Source organism: Mytilinidion resinicola (assembly GCF_010093595.1).
Source record: "Mytilinidion resinicola strain CBS 304.34 unplaced genomic scaffold BDZ99scaffold_19, whole genome shotgun sequence".
Lineage (NCBI taxonomy): Eukaryota > Fungi > Ascomycota > Dothideomycetes > Mytilinidiales > Mytilinidiaceae > Mytilinidion > Mytilinidion resinicola.
Genome location: NW_022985455.1, coordinates 930,392 through 946,841, shown reverse-complemented (window position 1 = coordinate 946,841; position 16,450 = coordinate 930,392). Strand labels below are relative to the sequence as shown.

The window sequence follows — 16,450 nt, the reverse complement described above, 5'->3', positions numbered from 1 at the left end:
GCTCGAGGACGCGATTGAATATCAGTGAGACAGAAAACTTCAACACCGACGCTTCCTAGCCAGCTCTCTAGGTCCTGCAGCTACGATTAACGATGACAATATTGTGTCTCTGGATGACTTATAATCGCGGATAGCAGCGGTGGCAAATGCCGAACGGCGAAGATCCAATTCGAGAAGTGAATCGTCGGATCAGAGCGGACATGAGAGCTACCTAGGCAGCGTCAGATCTGGTATCAATCTTCGGGCCCTTCAGCTTCAGCCAATAAGTAGAGCACTTTAGTCATGGCTAGAGCCTTAGAAGCAGTTCTAAACTTGAACCGCCAGATTAAAGAACTTAGATCGATCACGTGGTAATGACCGATGATATCCCTCGCGGAAAAAGCGTTGGTGAAGGAGTGGCGCGGCCCGGATCAAGATGGGACCTCTACAGGGAGGTATCAAGCTCTAAGGCACTTGGTGATTGCGGGCGGGAGGCTTGGCTTGGAGAAAGTAGATTGAATTGAGAATGAGGTTGTATTGTTCATTAAATAGTTGTATAATGTATATATAGCTTCGTAGTAAGGAGTGTGGCATAGCAAATTCAAAAGGGTTGTACTTTAGAGAGAGTACGTAGAATTAGTGGGAAAGCAGCTGTTTGTAGTTATGTGGAAGGAGAACAGGTGTTGACGTTGTAGATGACGGAGTTCATAACGATGAGGCTAAAGCACGAGTGAGGCTAGATGAGGCTGGGAATGAGGCTGTAAATACAAGCCAGCAATCACTTTGACGCCTAGTGAAGGGAGTGAGCCAACGGAAGGAGGTAGGAGGGTATATTTTGCAACGCCCCCTTAAATGAGTCGCTTGGTATCGCTTACGAGAGAGGCATTGCAAGCTGTTCAACTCGTATATGGATTGGGATTAGACCTCTATTCACTTGGCACAGGCCTCTACCCACTCGGTCCGGAGTGGAGACCTAGTAGTGAGAAGTGATTCTAGACTGACCGTGACACTGATAAAACTGCTGAGCTGACAAGGTCAACCTACTCCTAAGTACAGCATCTCTCCGCGTTTACTAACCTAGAGCGGATTCAATGCTACAGGCGAGGTTGGTGGAATGAGAGTGCAGGAGGCTCTTTCCCATCTAGGCTAAGTCTATCCCGCCAAAGCAGGTTAGTTTGATCAGACGATTGTAGAGGCCGTTAAGTGGAGAGCAACTTGATCGTACAGCCACTTGGAGTCACGTGTAGCGTATGTAGCCCAGCATTGCCAGTTCCTGGTTGACTGTTAGTGCTTTGCGAAGATATTGATTGACAGGCCGTAAAGGAGGCTAGATGATATAGCCACCGCTCAGCAGCCGCCGCCGCCGCCATCACCACCAAACCCTCCTCACATCAATCCACCGAGTGCCATCCCACCCATAAGCCCCCCACCAAGCGCCAACGGCATGCCATACCCACCGCCGTAGCCAGCGCCATATGGCCTCCCATACGGTGCCACCGGACGCATATACCTCCCGGGCGGCGCATACATACCCGACCCATACGGATTGTAGCCATATCCTCTCCCGCCGTAGAGTCCCGAGCCTCCCCTGTACGCCGGGGGCTCAATATAAACGTCCTTGCCCTCGCGATCCTGGCCCAGCAACTGCGGCTGCCCCGTCTGCACAGCCTTGAGCATGGCAGCGCGGTACTTCATGTGGCGGGCGTAGAGCTGGCGTTCCTGCTCTGCGCGGCGTGCACGTGCCTGCTCGCGCTCTTCGTGGGTAGAGCTTGTGAGTTTGTCCTTGAGCTTGCGACCTAGCGAGCGATCCTTTCCGGTTTTCTTGTCGTCGGTGGGTCTGGGTGGGAGCTCTGCATGGGTGCTGGAGCTCGTGCGTGGCGAGTGTCCGCCCTCCTCGTCCGTGTGTTCGGCCATAAGATCTGGGACGCTCGCTCGATGTCGGCCTTCGCTTTCTGCCTCGATGCGCTCGCGTTCTGCACTGGGCAGGCTGCGGAGGTACTCTTCGTCGTCGTAAGGATGGGTCCAGATGCTGCGCGGAGGGTCTTGGTTGGTGTCGACGAAGAATTGATGCTCGTTCTCCGGATCGAAGGTTCGCAGCCAGCCCTTGGGCAAGGGCCGCGCCTCGTCCTCCATGCTTCGACGGTGTTCGGCTGGGATGTCATTGCGAGCTGGGACAGTAAGACGGCTGGTAGGTTGTGATGTAGAGGCAGAGGCGGAGCCGATAACTTGGGAGTAAGGTGGCGGAGCTTCAGAGGGTATTGAGTTGTCTGCCATAGTGTCGGGGTGTTTGGATAGTGAAATAGGGGCTTAAGTGTTGTGAATACGTGTCGTGGAGGAGTCTGGTCCGAAAAGGTAGCAAGAATAAGGTTGGAAGTATAGAAGTACCTATGACGCGTGATGCGCACAAAGCTGGCGCCACAGTCGAGGTCGGCAAATCCCGGTCTGCACCGCCACGCTCGGCGCCGCCACACACCAAATCCTGACCTCATATCGAGACCATAAAGGACGGTATTCTGGACATTCACGGTCGACGTCTCGAATCATGGCCCCAGCAACCTCAGAGCCCCTTTCCTATACATGAACTTGCCCTGCTTCTACTACGTGAGGCTATACGTAAGGCTATACAAATTGGCATAGCTATGCAGCCTCTCCGTTTTACGGCGCATCCTTTCCAATTCGTGCAGCCGTATATATAACCTTACGTACAGCCTCATGTACGGCTATATAGCCTTTCCGATTTGTATAGCCTTATATACGGGCTCGCGTACAAGCTGTATATACGGCTGCACAAATCGGAAAGTATGCGCTGTAAAACGGAGAGGCTGCCATGCCAATTTGTATAGCCTTATATATAGCCTCACGTACAAGCTCACGTACGAGCTCACATACGAGCTCACATACGAGCTCACGTACAAGCTCAGTACGAGCTCACGTACGGCTGTATATACAGCTGCACAAATCAGATAGGTGTCGCTGGAGGCTATGTTGTACATAGCCGCATTTGCAGAGAGCATTCGGAATTAGTGAGCAAGTTAAGCGAGCGAATCGGAGGCTACTCCGTGGTGACTCCCCTATAATAAAGAGCTCCAAATTCAAAATGTAGGTCATCGCAAGAGGCGTAGAGGATTGAGGTTGTGGCGGTTGTTGCCACTCACTAGCCATAGTTGCCGGATTTAGTTCCCGTAGTGGGCTGCTTCAGACCCTCATCTGCTAAGCTTCCGCCAGAACAATATTCATTCAGGCTTCACTCCATCTAAGAACCACGGTGCAAATGTCTCCTCCACCCACTTAAATAGAACCCTCAGCACCTCCAAGATAGTATAACACCCAATAATATCGGCCGTAGTGCCGATATCCACAGCATCAATGAGTTGAATCTCATGCGCTGAGTCGCTGGCAAGGTACAACTTCCAGCGGGCGTCGGTAATCAAGAGCAGAGGGAGCGTCATAGCCACGGGATCCTGGATAAGCTGGCGCAGGCGGTTGAAGTAGGCCATTGCCCAGACGGAGAGCTGCACCTCGCCGTTCTCACTGCCGCCGTCAGGGGAATTTGTCTCGATGCTGAGAACAACGGGTTCGTAGCAGAGCGGGGAGTACTCGGAGGGGTTGCTGGTGCGCTGAAGTTTGCGGGGAGAAGCAGCAAGGCGGTTGATGACGTGGGCCGTAGGGATTAGAGGAGGACCAAGGGTAACGGCAAAGTCGATCATCTTGCCCTTCAAAAGCTCGCCGTATTCGTTGCCCGGCACAAGCTCCTTAATGACCCGCGCAGTGGTGATGTTGTAGTACGAGAAGCCAGGGCAACCAAGCACGGCTTGCTTCAGCATCTGGCTGTGCACAAGTTCGTTCCAGCTCGGTTCGTGGAGGTGCTTCGTTTTGCACGCCGAAGTCTCGTTCCGAATCTCCCGCATGGCTTTGAATTCGTCCTTTAATTGTTCGTGGGTCTTGCCATTCGGTGTCTTTGCCACGTAGTCCTCCAGTTCGTCAAGGTCACCATTGGCGTCCTGTTTCACCTCAGTCTGCTGAATTGTTAGCTAGCAGGCTGTAAGAGGTGTGCTTCGGAGTTGTACCTCGATGCCTAGCGGAATAACGCCCTTCGACCGCCGAGACAGCGCTTGAATCGCCTTGTACAATGTTCTCACGTCCTGCGGGGCGTCTGTGCTTAATGTCGCCATCTTAGGGACCACAGGCTTCTTGGCGATTTGAAGAGCGACCATGCGGCAGATTGGGCTGCGCGACCGGTTCGAGGTTGTTGATTCGTGGGTCGACTCAACCTCGGCGTCCTCGGCATCCTCACCGTCCTCATCTGCGTGCTCCTCGGACACGCTGGGCGTCATGACCGGTGCTGGCCTTGTGTGCAGGTCTGGGATTGGCAGCGCTGGAGCAGCTGCGCGCTTCCGACGAGTCGGGCGTGGCGTCGCATTAGGGTCCACGACATGCTGCGTTGAGAGCAAAATAGGTTCCACCGCCGCTATGACATCCTCCACTGCCACCGCCTCCTTCGTTATAATCCGCGCCTTACCCACCATCTTAGTCTGCTTGCTCGACTTCCTCGTTGGCGACGGCGAGTCCTGTGACATTGCGTGCGTTGGTGCGTTGAGTGCTCGCTGTCGCTTTTGATTCGGCGGATCGATCTCGGAGAGCGCAGCGCGTCGTCGTTTCGGCTGTGCGAAGGATGTATATGTGGAGGGAGGCGGAGAGGAGAGGTAGGCCTCGGGTGCGGGGCGCCTTCGAGGCTTCTGCAGGTACGCGGCAGGGATTTCGGGGTTGGGCGGCGGCTCCAAATCGCCGCCGGCAGCGTGGACGTCGGCCAACCATGCGTTTGCGTAGGCCATGGGCGCAACGATGGAAAGGGAGCGGAGCGATGGGTGTGAATGCGTGGGGAGGAATATGCGGGTGGAAAGATGGACAGCGACGGAGGAGGAGTCGTTGTGACGTGCATGCTGCATGCATGGGTTGTTGCGGCAGCTTGTTGCTGGGCCAAGCCACCTTCAGTGATTTCACGGGAGATTCAGTCACGTGACCAGAATATGACAGCGGCTTATTTTTGATTGGTCAGACATGATCACGTGACTGAATCTCCCGTGAAAACACGGTGGTAGCTTACCGAATACAATACGTTAATTTACTTATATATAATAGGGTGGCCAGGATGCTTGCCCGGCCAGCTTGCTTGCCGACTACGTTAATTCTCTTATAACGTACCTTGCGGGTGAGCTGCCCATGCGGGCGAGCTGCCCAGTCCGTGCACCACTAGAAATTCAATAATCTAACCTTAAATAACTCTACAACCACCTAATAAAAAGTTATACAAATTTAATGTATTATTCTTATATATATAAATACTTAGTATATAGAATATAGAGTCTATTCTTATAGTAGTTAGCTAGTAATAAAGGGTAAGGTCTAAAATAGGGGTCTAAATTTAATAATTAGTTAACTACTATAAAAATAGACTTTATATTCTATATACTAAGTATTTATATATATAAGAATAATATATTATATTTGTATAACTTTTTATTAGGTAGTTGTAGAGTTATTTAAGGTTAGATTATTGAATTTCTAGTGGTGCACGGACTGGGCAGCTCGCCCGCATGGGCAGCTCACCCGCAGGGTACGTTAAATTGGAACACTAGCTTACTAAGGTAAGCTACTTCCAACATATCCCACCTGCAACCACTATGAAGTCTCCTGGTCGATCCATTATCCAGCGTTGATCACATGGGCATACCTAATCCATGCTGTGCTTCTGACCGCGAGAGCCGTCAGTCGCGCATTCAAGTCATCCCCTCCGCAAGTCAACCCCCGGCATAGACGCATAGTCAACCATGCAAGTGTTGCGGCGTGACCCCTACCTAGGTACTCTCATGACGATCAACAACCGCATGGATTCCAAGCGGTTTAGACCCCTGGCCTATCACCCTGAGCCATCCCAGTCATCTAATTTGATTGCGAGACTGTGGAAGGATCCAGCCGAGGGAGCGTAGCAAGAAGGATGGGTAGAGATTCCATCATAGCAGTCCCACCTTCCTTTCCAGAAGCCATCATGTAACCTCACAAATGGCGGCAGGCGGCTCTAACAGAGGTTTGTGATAACTTCTCCGCAAGTCGTACGCCTATGCCCTGATGCTGTGGTACCTGCAGTGTCCTGCCACGGTACAAATTCATCGCTGTACCTCTGAGAAGTTTCTATCATCATTCCTACTGAGCTCTGTCTTGTCTTCTTCTTTCGCAGTGACAGCATGAACCTCTCACGATCAGGTCCTCTATTCATTCTCCTTTTCTTTGCGGCCATAGCATATGCTCAGAATTCCACTAATTCAACCTTCGACCCGCTGCAATACGTTGACCAACTAATTGGAACCGCAAATGGGGGCAAGCATATCATCTATAGCTGACTCTCCTCCCAGTCCACTAATTCAGACGATAGGAAACGTATTTGCCGGCGCCACAATTCCATACGGTAATGTCAACCCTCATCGAGCAAACGTCGGGCACTAAGTATGTCAAGGAATGGCCAAAGCAGTCGCAGACGTGGACTCGGAGAGCAACCAAGGCGGTTTCACGTCGGAAGGGGGCAAAGTCACTGGATTCTCCTCTATGCACGATAGCGGCACCGGCGGCAGCCCATCCCTTGGGAACTTCGCTTTTTTCCCCTACGCCAGCTGTGCTGGTGACGATGTCAATGGCTGCACATACCCGAAGAGCGCAAGAAAACTACCCTACATCAATGAATCCGTCAAAGCATCTCCTGGGTATTTCAGCATTCAGTTATCCAGCCGGGTTACCGTCGACATGACTGCCGCGCATCATACCTCGCTGTTTCGATTCAGATTTCCCGAAGGCTCTGATGGATCGCCTCTGGTACTCTTAGATTTGACGGATCTAGCGAACTCTCGTCAAGACAATGCCACTATTCATGTCGATGGAGCTTCTGGCAGAATGACTGGCAGTGCTCGCTTTTTGCCGAGCTTTGGGTCCGGTAACTTCGTGGCATACTTCTGCGCTGACTTTCACGGCGCCAACATTCGTGATAGCGGAATCTTCGCCAACAGCCGTGCGAGCGCAGATGTCAAAGACTTAAAGATCTCTCGTGGTATCAATGGCTTCCCTCTTCCTGGTGGAGGATTTATCCGTTTCGCGTCAGCAAATGAGCCCGTTCTTACTAGACTGGGCCTGAGCTTGATTAACAGTGATAGAGCTTGCAGTCACGCGGAGGCCGAGATCCCCAACTTTGATTTCGATGCTGCCCAAAAGGCCGCAGTAAGCGCTTGGAGAAGCAAATTAAGCCCAATCAAAATATCGACCACGGGTGTTAGCTCTTCTATGCTCACTAACTTCTACAGCGGGATCTACAGGACTATGGTAAATCCACAAGACTACACCGGCGAGAATCCTCTATGGCAGAGTGATGAACCGTACTTCGATTCTTTTTATTGGTTTGTGCTACTAGCCTCCTTTCGTGGACGTTCACTAATCGTTTTGCAGCCTTTGGGACTCTTTCCGGTCCCAGATCCCATTCTTGACCATTTTGGACCCTCAAAGCGTCACTCGGATGATTCGTTCGTTGATCGACACGTACTCCCACCTCGGGTGGCTCCCTGATTGTCGTATGTCGCTATGTAAGGGCTTCACCCAAGGCGGTTCGAACGCCGATGTGGTTCTTGCGGATGCTTTTATCAAAGGCCTCAAAGATGGTATCGACTGGGACACTGGCTACACGGCCGTTGTAAAAGATGCGGAAGTGGAGCCCTACGATTGGTCTAATGAGGGTCGTGGCGGACTCGATAGCTGGAAAGCACTAGGTTACATACCTGTCCAAGACTTTGACTACAAGGTACTCAACACCGTTTTCGTCCCTCATCTGATTCATCTAAATCAGAATATGACAGGGCTTCGGCACCATGACCCGCTCTATATCCCGCACCCTCGAATACAGCTATAACGACTTCGTCATCTCCCAAATCGCCGCCGGTCTCAACAAAACCGCCGACGTCGAAAAGTACAAAGCGCGCAGCTCCAACTGGAAGAACCTCTTCAAAGCCGACCAGACCTCTCTCAAACCCGACGGCACCGACACTGGCTTCGTCGGCTTCTTCCAGCCCAAATACCTCAACGGCACATGGGGCTTCCAAGACCCCCTGAAATGCAGCAACACCGATCTCGACCCCAACAGCATCTGCTCGCTCCAGAACACCGCCGGCGAGACCTTCGAAAGCAGTATCTGGGAATATTCCTTGTACGCTGTCTCGCCCTACCCTCCCCTCCCCCCTTCAACCACTCTAAACTCCTAGCTAACGCTTCAACACCAGCTTCGTCCCCCACGACCAATCCACCCTCATAACCACCCTCTCCGGCCCCGCCGCCTTCGTCCGCCGCCTCGACTACCTCCACAACCAAAACGTCACCTACATTGGCAACGAGCCCGCCTTCCTCACCGTGTTCCAGTACCACTACGCCGCCCGCCCCGCCCTCTCCGCCCTGCGCGCGCACGCCTACATCCCCGCCTCCTTCTCCCCCACCCCCACCGGCCTGCCCGGCAACGACGACAGCGGCGCCATGGGCTCCTTCGTCGCCTTCGCCATGCTGGGCCTGTTTCCGAACCCCGGGCAGGACGTATATCTGATCACGCCGCCTTTTTTCGAGTCTGTCAGTATCACCTCCCCGCTTACGGGGAAGACCGCTACCATAAGAAATGTGAACTTTGATCCGGGGTATGCGGCGGTGTTTGTGCAGAGCGCGACGCTGGATGGGGAGGTTTATACGAAGAGTTGGGTGGATCATAGCTTTTTTACCGAGGGGAAGGAGTTGGTGCTGACGCTGGGGAGGAATGAGAGTACGTGGGGGACGAGGGCGGAGGATTTGCCGCCGAGTTCAGGGAGCTATTGAAGGGTCTGTAAATCTTAATCGGCGCTCACAAATCTATCAGTTGCGTTATTTCCGCCGTTGTTTGTTTATACACATCAGCACCGTACGTATACACAGTTAATCGACAATACCCGATAATGAACCATTACGTCGAGCATAACAGACCTCTGCGCCTAATAGCGGCCCCCCAGTCATTTTTTCTTTCTCGAAGAAGAAGTCTTACAAGACCCCAATGATCTCCCCAACAACACTCATGAACAACCCCTTCGGGTCGAACTTTTCCCTCACCGCCTTGAACCGCTTCAGGTATCCCGGGTCGAGATGCTTCACCGCCTGCCGAAAGACATCTCTCGTGTTCTTGGTCCAATGCGGGCGACAGGGAAACTCGTCGATAAGGGTCTTCGCCAACGCGTGATCTAATCCCCAACGACTCTAGTCAGCTGATTATCCAAGGAAAACAGAGAAGGCCCAAAGTTATTGTAAGAGGGAAGAGAGAGAACTCACAAAACGGCTCATTGAACCTCAACCCATCACCTACACTGGGTTTGAAGCTAGGGAAATCAAACATCATCGCCCCCTTACTCCAATCCGCCCCATCGCTCGTATTATACGTCACCTGCCCCAAGAAATCAAAATATGCTTTCCCGAACTTGATGTTGATGCCGCTGCGGTACGTGCTCGTCATGACGATGCCCTTGGTGGCTTCGTCATCGAACGCTTGCCGGACGCGCTTGAGCACCGCATTGGCTTGCGTGACAGGAAAGGCGAGCTCGAGCGTGTAGCCGCGCAGCCCAAAGTCCCACTCGGTGCCGTAGCCCGGGTAAAGGCCACCGATCAGAACATCGTAGTCCCAGCCGTAGACGGGCCAGGCCATGATGGCTTTGTCAGTGATCTTGTCATGGAAATTTGGGGGGTTCCAGAGGGTGAAGAAGAGGCGTTCGATGGCCTGCAAGGGGTGAGGTTAGTACTCCGCGCCGGGTTAGCGTGTTCAATGTCACTTACTCGGTTGGAGGAAGCAAAATATTTGCCGGAGTTTAGAAGGGAGAGTGCGGTGTTGGCTTCTGTGCGCGTCAAAGAGAAGGTGGATTGGAAGCCCTCTTGGTTAGAGGTGTTCGTCGGGACTGGGTCGTAGTAGCGGTAGTGGAATTTGCGGAGATACGGCCACCACTAGTAAAACATGTTAACTTCGGATCATAGATAGATATCGGTCAAAAGACCCGTCAAGAAAGCTTGAGGCTCACCCAGAAGTTTGCAGTAGCATAAGGGCTGATGAGTGCGTAGATATCGCCATCAAGCACCTCATCTTCGTCCAGACTAATCAAAGTGGGTTCAGTTGAGCACACAGAATTTAACAATAGTAGACTTACGTTTCCTGCTTAGCATAAACCTTGAAATCAGGAAAGATTCTAAACTTCATCCTCGCAATCGGCCCTAGAAGTCCCAGCGACGTTGAGGCGGCAAGCCACTCATCATCGGTCTCATCTCGGACCACCTTCCTCAAACTCCCAGACCCATCGATGATGTGAATCTCCAGCGCCCCAGCGGCGACCATCGAATCTTCCCTTAACGAGGACCGATGGGCTCCCATTGCCACAGAGCCAGCAAGAGTGATGTTCCAGTTCACTAGTGCGTAACCGACCGAAGCTCCACGAGCGTGAAGGTACTCGGCGAGCTGGAAAAACGTGACGCCAGCTTCTATCATGACCGAGCCTGCTTCCAGATCAAAGTCGTAAATGCCATTGACGTTCTCAGTGCGGATGATTATGGTGTTGGGATCGTCCGTGCACATCGTGTCGTACCACATATGGCCTTTTCCGGAAGCGCGAACCGGGGTGTTGGATTTCACGGCTTGTTGAACGATCTGGACCATTTCGTCCACGTTGCGGGGGTCGTATACTGCGGATACGGCGTTGCAGGCTGGGAAGCCTTCGCCGTCGAAGGTGTAGTATGGTACTGCTGAGAGGAAAACTCAGCGAGAGCTGGAGAGAAGGAAGAAGTGGGGAACATATGTATTGGAGAGAGTGGGACAAGAGATTGCTCAGAAGCCGACAGACTAATTGAAAAATGATGAAAACCAAATTCTCTTACCTTTCTGCTCTGAATTGGCAGTCGATGTGCTCCATGCAAATGGCTCTGCTCTCAGCGGTGCCTGTATCTCAGGCTGCAAATGAGAGTCCAATCCATACACTGAGAGAACCATTACCATCATATTGGCCATCCAGCCCAATGGCATTGCCATCATAGGCGTATACATAGCCCTTGGCTTTTCTTCGAGTGGTGTTTGTAGTGGCAAAGGTACCTGGGTGTGAGCAAAAGAGGAAAAGAGCTATACTGAGGACATGAGCAACCGATGCAGAATAGAGGGACCACGCAACCAGTTCCCGATGAAAGAACAGTGTCAACAAGATTATTATCGTCGTCGTCGAAGTCTCCTCATGCAACTTTCGAGATGATGTCGAGAAAACACACTAATACCCTAATAGCATAGTACGACTAAAGGTCACCCCCGAGAGGGGTGTCCTTAAGCTGCACCACGCTAGATACTCGCCCCACCTCACCACCAAACCCGCATCGTGACATTTTCTCAAGCTGTCAACACCACTCACAATGGCCGACGCGGACCTCGAAGAGGTACACCAATCTCCCAAAGTCCCCCACCCCATCCATCTTACTAACCTCCCCCAGATCCGGCGCGCGCGCCTCCAACAGCTCCGCCAACAGCAAGACAGCCCCGGCGCAGGTGGGGGAGAAGGCTCCCAAGAAGACGCGAAACGGTAAATCCCCCCATTCTCCCCTACGACCAGTTCTTTTCTAACCTGTACCCACAGCCAAGCCGAGGCACAAGCCCGCTCCTCCCTCCTCTCTCAAATCCTCACCCCCTCCGCCGCCGACCGGCTTGGCCGCATCCGCCTAGTTAAGGAATCGCGCGCCACGGCCGTCGAGAACCACCTGATCACGCTGGCGCGTAGCGGGCAGTTGCGGACGAAAGTGACGGAAGAGCAGCTGAAGGACCTGCTGGCGAGCGTCGCGGAGCAGCAGGAGGAGCAGGCGGCGAAGATTACAATTACGCGGAAGGGAGGGGGAGGGGGGTGGGATAGTGATGATTTGGATGATTTGCTTGAGGGGGTGTAGGGTTGGGGCGGGAAAGGAAGGGATGGGGTGCATGAATCGGCAGGCGTTTTTGGCTTTTTTTTGGGGGGGGGGGAGGGCTCGGGATATCACTCATACTCATACTTCAATGACAAGAAAAGTTGGACTGGCTTGGTTTGCAATTAAACGTATTTAGTCTTCCTATGTGGAACGAATACAACAGCCCCATGAATTGGAGTCAGTGGTTCTCCCCTGTCCCATCATCTACGCCACGCACCCCAACAAACGGTACGCTGTCCCCAAGCTCATGTGATATCATCATCGTCTTCCCCTTGACTAATTCCTTGATCATGAAATTCGTCACACAGCTCACTCCCAAGAGCTCGCCCCTCTTTACGATCCACCCGTTCATGTATTCAATCTCTGTCCGTCTTCCCGCGCGCATGTCCGCCAACATACTGCTCACATTCTCCCTCGTCGCGTTTGCCACGCCCACGACCAGTGTCTCCAGTCGCCCGGCTCCGAAGCGCTGCTCGACATTAGGTACGTGGCTGAGCTCGGGGAGGGAGCGAATAACGAGGGAAGCTTCCGCGAGGAGGAGGCGCATCACGCGCGTGAGAGCATAGTTGTAAAGGATGGCGCCGTTACGGGCATCGAGGAGGACGGTGAGGGGGTTAATGACCGAGTTGACGGCTAGTTTCTCGAGCTGCAGCTGAAGGACATCTTGAGGAGAGAAGGCGGTGGCACAGAGGACGGGTGTGCGGAGGAGGGTGCGAAGGAGGTGGCGCGCGGTCTTGGGCCAAGTGGAGGAATACGGCTGAGGGCTATCGGGATCGGAATTGGCAGGGCGTTTGGGTTTTGCTGGGCTTATTTCGTCGATGCCAGGATTGAAACGCGTGACTGGAGCAAGGGGGTAGTATTTGGTAGCGTCTGGACTGTCGCGGGCGTGTGGAAGGATTCCTAGAGCGATAGTGCCGAAGCCTGCATGGTTGGTGGTAAAAGGATTGTCAACCTGGGTACCATTAAGGCCATGTGAGTTTATTCCCAGCATGTAGTGTGGCCGAGTGGTAGCGTCTGGGAACACCTTCTCGTTCACTTCATCGACTGTGCCCATGCCGTTTTGGAGGAAGAGGATCACGGAGGAGGGGAGCAGGCGGTGGCGGACCGACAAGAGGGCCGAAACCACCGTGGATGATTTGCAGCAGACGATGAGGGAGTGAATGGGCTCTGTACATTCGCCTTCGAGGAATGTGGGACCGGTCTTTTGCTCAGAGGCGAAGGGGTCAGACGAGCTGGAGCTCTCGGGGCCGTCAACTGCGGTTTCACGGCCGTGAGAACGGGGGCGAGGGAATGCTACTTCGGCGTCGAAGCCATGTATGATCTCTTCGAGACCATTTGTGACCACTCTAAGCTTCTGATCCGATTGCAACCATTGCTGCTTGTATAGCGCGCGATGGAATATGAGGGTGATAGGTGGAGGGTTGGGGATGCCGCGGATCGAGTGGGCAATGAAGCGGCCTACATTGCCCACGCCTATGATGTGGATTCGCCGGTCAAAAACTTCTTCGCTGCGGTAGAAGTCTGCGACATTTCGAAGGGGCTGGAAGGGCTCTATATCGTCTATTTCGTTCGCGCTGAAGCTGTCAGTTCGAGTCTAGATGAGATGGAAGCATGCCCATACCTCTCGCCCTCCTTCGGTTCTCCCTCTTTCCTCTCGCCCATAGCGTCCCGTGCCCACCATGCTGGACGTCGAGCTGTAGACTGGAAGAAAGCCACCCGGCCCAGCGCATTGTTACCAGATCTGCATCGGAGGTGTCTGTGAAGCATCCGTGGCCGAAGCCGAGGGAGGGTGTGGGAGATAAGGAAAGACAGGATGAAAGAGAGATAGAGCGAGACGATTACATGTGTACAATGTGGATGCAAGCAAGCAAAGAGGTCCAGCAATTCTGGCGAGTAGAAAGAGCGCTGATGTCAGGACTCGGTGCAGTGGATAGACGACGGCGATTCTTGGCATTATATCCTCTACACCGCAGCTCGCCATCGATGACCAAACACGAACTACAAATATACCCCAGCTGCCACTCCCCCCTTTGCGCTCGTAGACTCTTCAGATAGCCATAGACTGCTTCCATAATTATTCTCTAAATACCCCGCACCATGGGAAAACCACGAGCAAGTGTCTCAGTCTCGTGCATGTCCACCAGCAGCTAATGCTTACCTCAGATGATAATTCTCGTGCGGCACGCCCAGTCAGAGGGCAACAAGAACCGCGACATACACCAATTCATCCCCGACCACCGCGTGAAACTCACAGCAGAGGGCCAAAACCAGGTATGAGAGTGGCATCCTTCGCCCGAGCCGCTGTATCTAACTACCCCTCCACAGGCTGAAGAAGCAGGACACAGGCTCCGCTCGATGCTCAAGCCCGACGACACCCTCCAGTTCTTTACCTCGCCCTACCGACGTACTCGCGAGACCACCGAAGGCATCCTCAGGTCTTTGACCTCAGACGAACCCACCCCCTCGCCGTTCCCCCGCCACAAGATCAAAGTGTTTGAAGAGCCTCGACTCCGCGAGCAGGACTTTGGCAACTTCCAGCCATGTTCTGCGGAAATGGAGAGGATGTGGCAAGAGCGGGCCGACTATGGCCATTTCTTCTACCGCATCCCCAGTGGCGAGAGTGCTGCCGATGCATATGACCGCGTTAGTGGCTTCAATGAGAGCATGTGGCGGTCATTTGGAGAAGAGGACTTTCCAAGCGTCTGCGTGCTGGTCACACATGGGCTTATGACGAGAGTCTTCTTGATGAAGTGGTAAGAACCCGCTTGCTCTGGTTTATTTCGTTCACATCACTTACGTGTACCAGGTATCACTGGTCTGTGGAATACTTCGAAGACCTCCGGAACGTCAACCACTGCGAATTCATCGTCATGAAGCAAAGCCAATCCAACGGCCGCTACATCCTCCAGAACGAGCTACGCACTTGGTCTGAACTCAAACGCCGTGCCGGCTCTCTCGAGAAGCACTCCGCCAGTACCACCTCCTTAACTTCCTCCAAAGGTCCCCCTCCACCCCCTTACACGTCCTCTCCAACCATCCCCGTGCGCCGCTGGGGCGGCTGCGCCAACGGCTGCAACCACTCCCAAATCGTCTTCCCCCGCCGCGCCAAGCGCCAGAACACGGCGGACTTCACAAACAACACCTCCCTCCCCGCGCCCGCCCTCCCTACCACCACCCCGAAAACCAACGATGACCCCCCTATCCACACCCACACCAGCTCCAAGCCCTCCCAGCAAGAACCAGACGCCCTCCCCCCCACCATCGCCGAACCCACCCCCTCCAAAAACCCCCGCAAAGCCAGCACCGCCTCCACCTCCACCAAACCCCCTGAGACCCTCCTCCCCCCAATGTCCCCCAACGACGCCTCCGCCTCGGCCGACCCCCTCTCCACCTCCTCCTCCGACGGGCCCAACACCTCGGAACAGGAAGACGCCGCCACCGCTATCCCGCTGACCCGCTACCCGCCCGCGCCCCGCGACCCCTCTGTCCTGCGCCACCTGCACCCGGGCCGCGACTTTGGCGGCTCGCGCTCGGGCGCCGGCACGCCCGGCAGCGAGCCAACAGGGGGGCTGTCAGACGACAGCGACTATTTCCCGAATATGCACCAGCACCACCATCAGCAGCACCAGCAGCAGCAGCAGCATCATGGGGGGCATCATGGGCATGCGAAGCCGAAAGCGGAGGCGGCCGGGAAGCAGGGGAGTCGGTTTCGGGGGCAGCGGGACAGGGAGAGGGAGAGGGATAGCGCGCAGAGTCGGGAGCGGAAGGTGGTGATGCGGAAGATGAGCGAGGCGGAGTGGGTCGCGGAGAGCGGGATGGGCAGTGGGGCACGGGCGGATGCGCTGGGGGATGGGGATGAGGTGAGTGATGATTTGGGGCAAGTGACGGGGAAGCCGGGGGGAAAGGAGAGGGAGAGGGAAAGGGAGAAGCCGATTTTGGAAGAGGCGTTGAAGGGGTGTATGGAGTGTGAGGAGGGGGAGGATGGAGATGGGGAGGAAGAGGAGGATGGAGAGAGGCTGGATGAGAGTGTGAGAGACGGGAAGGTGGGGGCCGAGGAGGTGGAGAGGTTGAAGGCGGTGGAGAGGTGTGGGTTTGGGGAGGTGTATTGAGCGTGTGTTTGTCTGGGCTAGATATCACCAAGGGGTTGCGCGTCGCACGATTCTCGTATGCTGCGGCTATGAATTATGAACTTAAGATAACCTAGACTGATAAATGGGGGTTTGGCGTTGGTCTTTAGACGGGCTGGGGTGGCAGATAGAACGACTGAAGATATCTAGATACGTCTTCGGCGAACCAGAAAGAACTTATATTGCGTTTGGATCATTCGGCCTGGAGTGTCATATCGATTACCAAAAAGGTACTTGCAAGAAATCACCCACTCAAACCTGCCAGGGGTGCTACAGTCTTCTCTCTTTACCCTCAGATTCGCAGTGAAATCTCCCATTAACGCAGT

At 54.0% G+C, this 16,450-nt stretch overlaps 7 protein-coding genes across 7 annotated transcripts; 3 read left to right on the top strand and 4 right to left on the bottom strand.

The window, feature by feature from the left end:
• Positions 1-1,365: 1,365 nt before the first annotated feature.
• Positions 1,366-2,253, bottom strand: BDZ99DRAFT_490892 (uncharacterized protein; the record flags this gene model as incomplete). Its single annotated transcript, XM_033723075.1, has 1 exon — positions 1,366-2,253. The coding sequence occupies one exon, from the start codon at positions 2,251-2,253 to the stop codon at positions 1,366-1,368; it is 888 nt and encodes a 295-aa protein (XP_033572344.1).
• A 959-nt stretch (positions 2,254-3,212) lies between these two features.
• On the bottom strand, positions 3,213-4,811 carry BDZ99DRAFT_525080 (uncharacterized protein; the record flags this gene model as incomplete). Its single annotated transcript, XM_033725969.1, has 2 exons — positions 3,213-3,995; positions 4,047-4,811. The coding sequence occupies 2 exons, from the start codon at positions 4,809-4,811 to the stop codon at positions 3,213-3,215; spliced, it is 1,548 nt and encodes a 515-aa protein (XP_033572343.1).
• Positions 4,812-6,348: 1,537 nt separating this feature from the next.
• Positions 6,349-8,868, top strand: BDZ99DRAFT_541245 (uncharacterized protein; the record flags this gene model as incomplete). Its single annotated transcript, XM_033726733.1, has 5 exons — positions 6,349-6,442; positions 6,491-7,418; positions 7,468-7,816; positions 7,872-8,218; positions 8,292-8,868. 5 exons carry the CDS (start codon positions 6,349-6,351, stop codon positions 8,866-8,868), a joined length of 2,295 nt encoding a protein of 764 aa, XP_033572342.1.
• Positions 8,869-9,066: 198 nt separating this feature from the next.
• Positions 9,067-11,056, bottom strand: BDZ99DRAFT_490890 (FAD/FMN-containing dehydrogenase; the record flags this gene model as incomplete). Its single annotated transcript, XM_033723074.1, has 6 exons — positions 9,067-9,263; positions 9,352-9,793; positions 9,850-10,014; positions 10,089-10,161; positions 10,215-10,803; positions 10,936-11,056. The coding sequence occupies 6 exons, from the start codon at positions 11,054-11,056 to the stop codon at positions 9,067-9,069; spliced, it is 1,587 nt and encodes a 528-aa protein (XP_033572341.1).
• A 343-nt stretch (positions 11,057-11,399) lies between these two features.
• On the top strand, positions 11,400-11,979 carry BDZ99DRAFT_502200 (DNA-binding TFAR19-related protein; the record flags this gene model as incomplete). The annotated part of the gene is made up of 3 exons (XM_033723875.1): positions 11,400-11,478; positions 11,533-11,621; positions 11,676-11,979. The coding sequence occupies exons 1-3, from the start codon at positions 11,455-11,457 to the stop codon at positions 11,977-11,979; spliced, it is 417 nt and encodes a 138-aa protein (XP_033572340.1). The 5' UTR covers positions 11,400-11,454.
• A 107-nt stretch (positions 11,980-12,086) lies between these two features.
• On the bottom strand, positions 12,087-13,879 carry BDZ99DRAFT_466991 (uncharacterized protein). Its single transcript, XM_033720916.1, has 2 exons — positions 13,619-13,879; positions 12,087-13,571 (listed from the first exon to the last, which is right to left on the bottom strand). The coding sequence occupies exons 1-2, from the start codon at positions 13,657-13,659 to the stop codon at positions 12,176-12,178; spliced, it is 1,437 nt and encodes a 478-aa protein (XP_033572339.1). The 5' UTR covers positions 13,660-13,879; the 3' UTR covers positions 12,087-12,175.
• A 215-nt stretch (positions 13,880-14,094) lies between these two features.
• BDZ99DRAFT_511356 (phosphoglycerate mutase-like protein) lies at positions 14,095-16,365 on the top strand (the record flags this gene model as incomplete). Its single annotated transcript, XM_033724541.1, has 4 exons — positions 14,095-14,109; positions 14,161-14,268; positions 14,323-14,750; positions 14,804-16,365. 4 exons carry the CDS (start codon positions 14,095-14,097, stop codon positions 16,104-16,106), a joined length of 1,854 nt encoding a protein of 617 aa, XP_033572338.1. The 3' UTR covers positions 16,107-16,365.
• Positions 16,366-16,450: the final 85 nt, after the last annotated feature.

Excerpts from the sequence above, each read along its gene's own strand:
- BDZ99DRAFT_466991 (XM_033720916.1), bottom strand. The coding sequence starts at position 13,659 with ATGGGCGAGAGGAAAGAGGGAGAACCGAAGGAGGGCGAGAG. Across the intron at positions 13,572-13,618 it reads GAACCGAAGGAGGGCGAGAG|CGCGAACGAAATAGACGATA; the intron begins GTATGGGCATGC and ends TGACAGCTTCAG.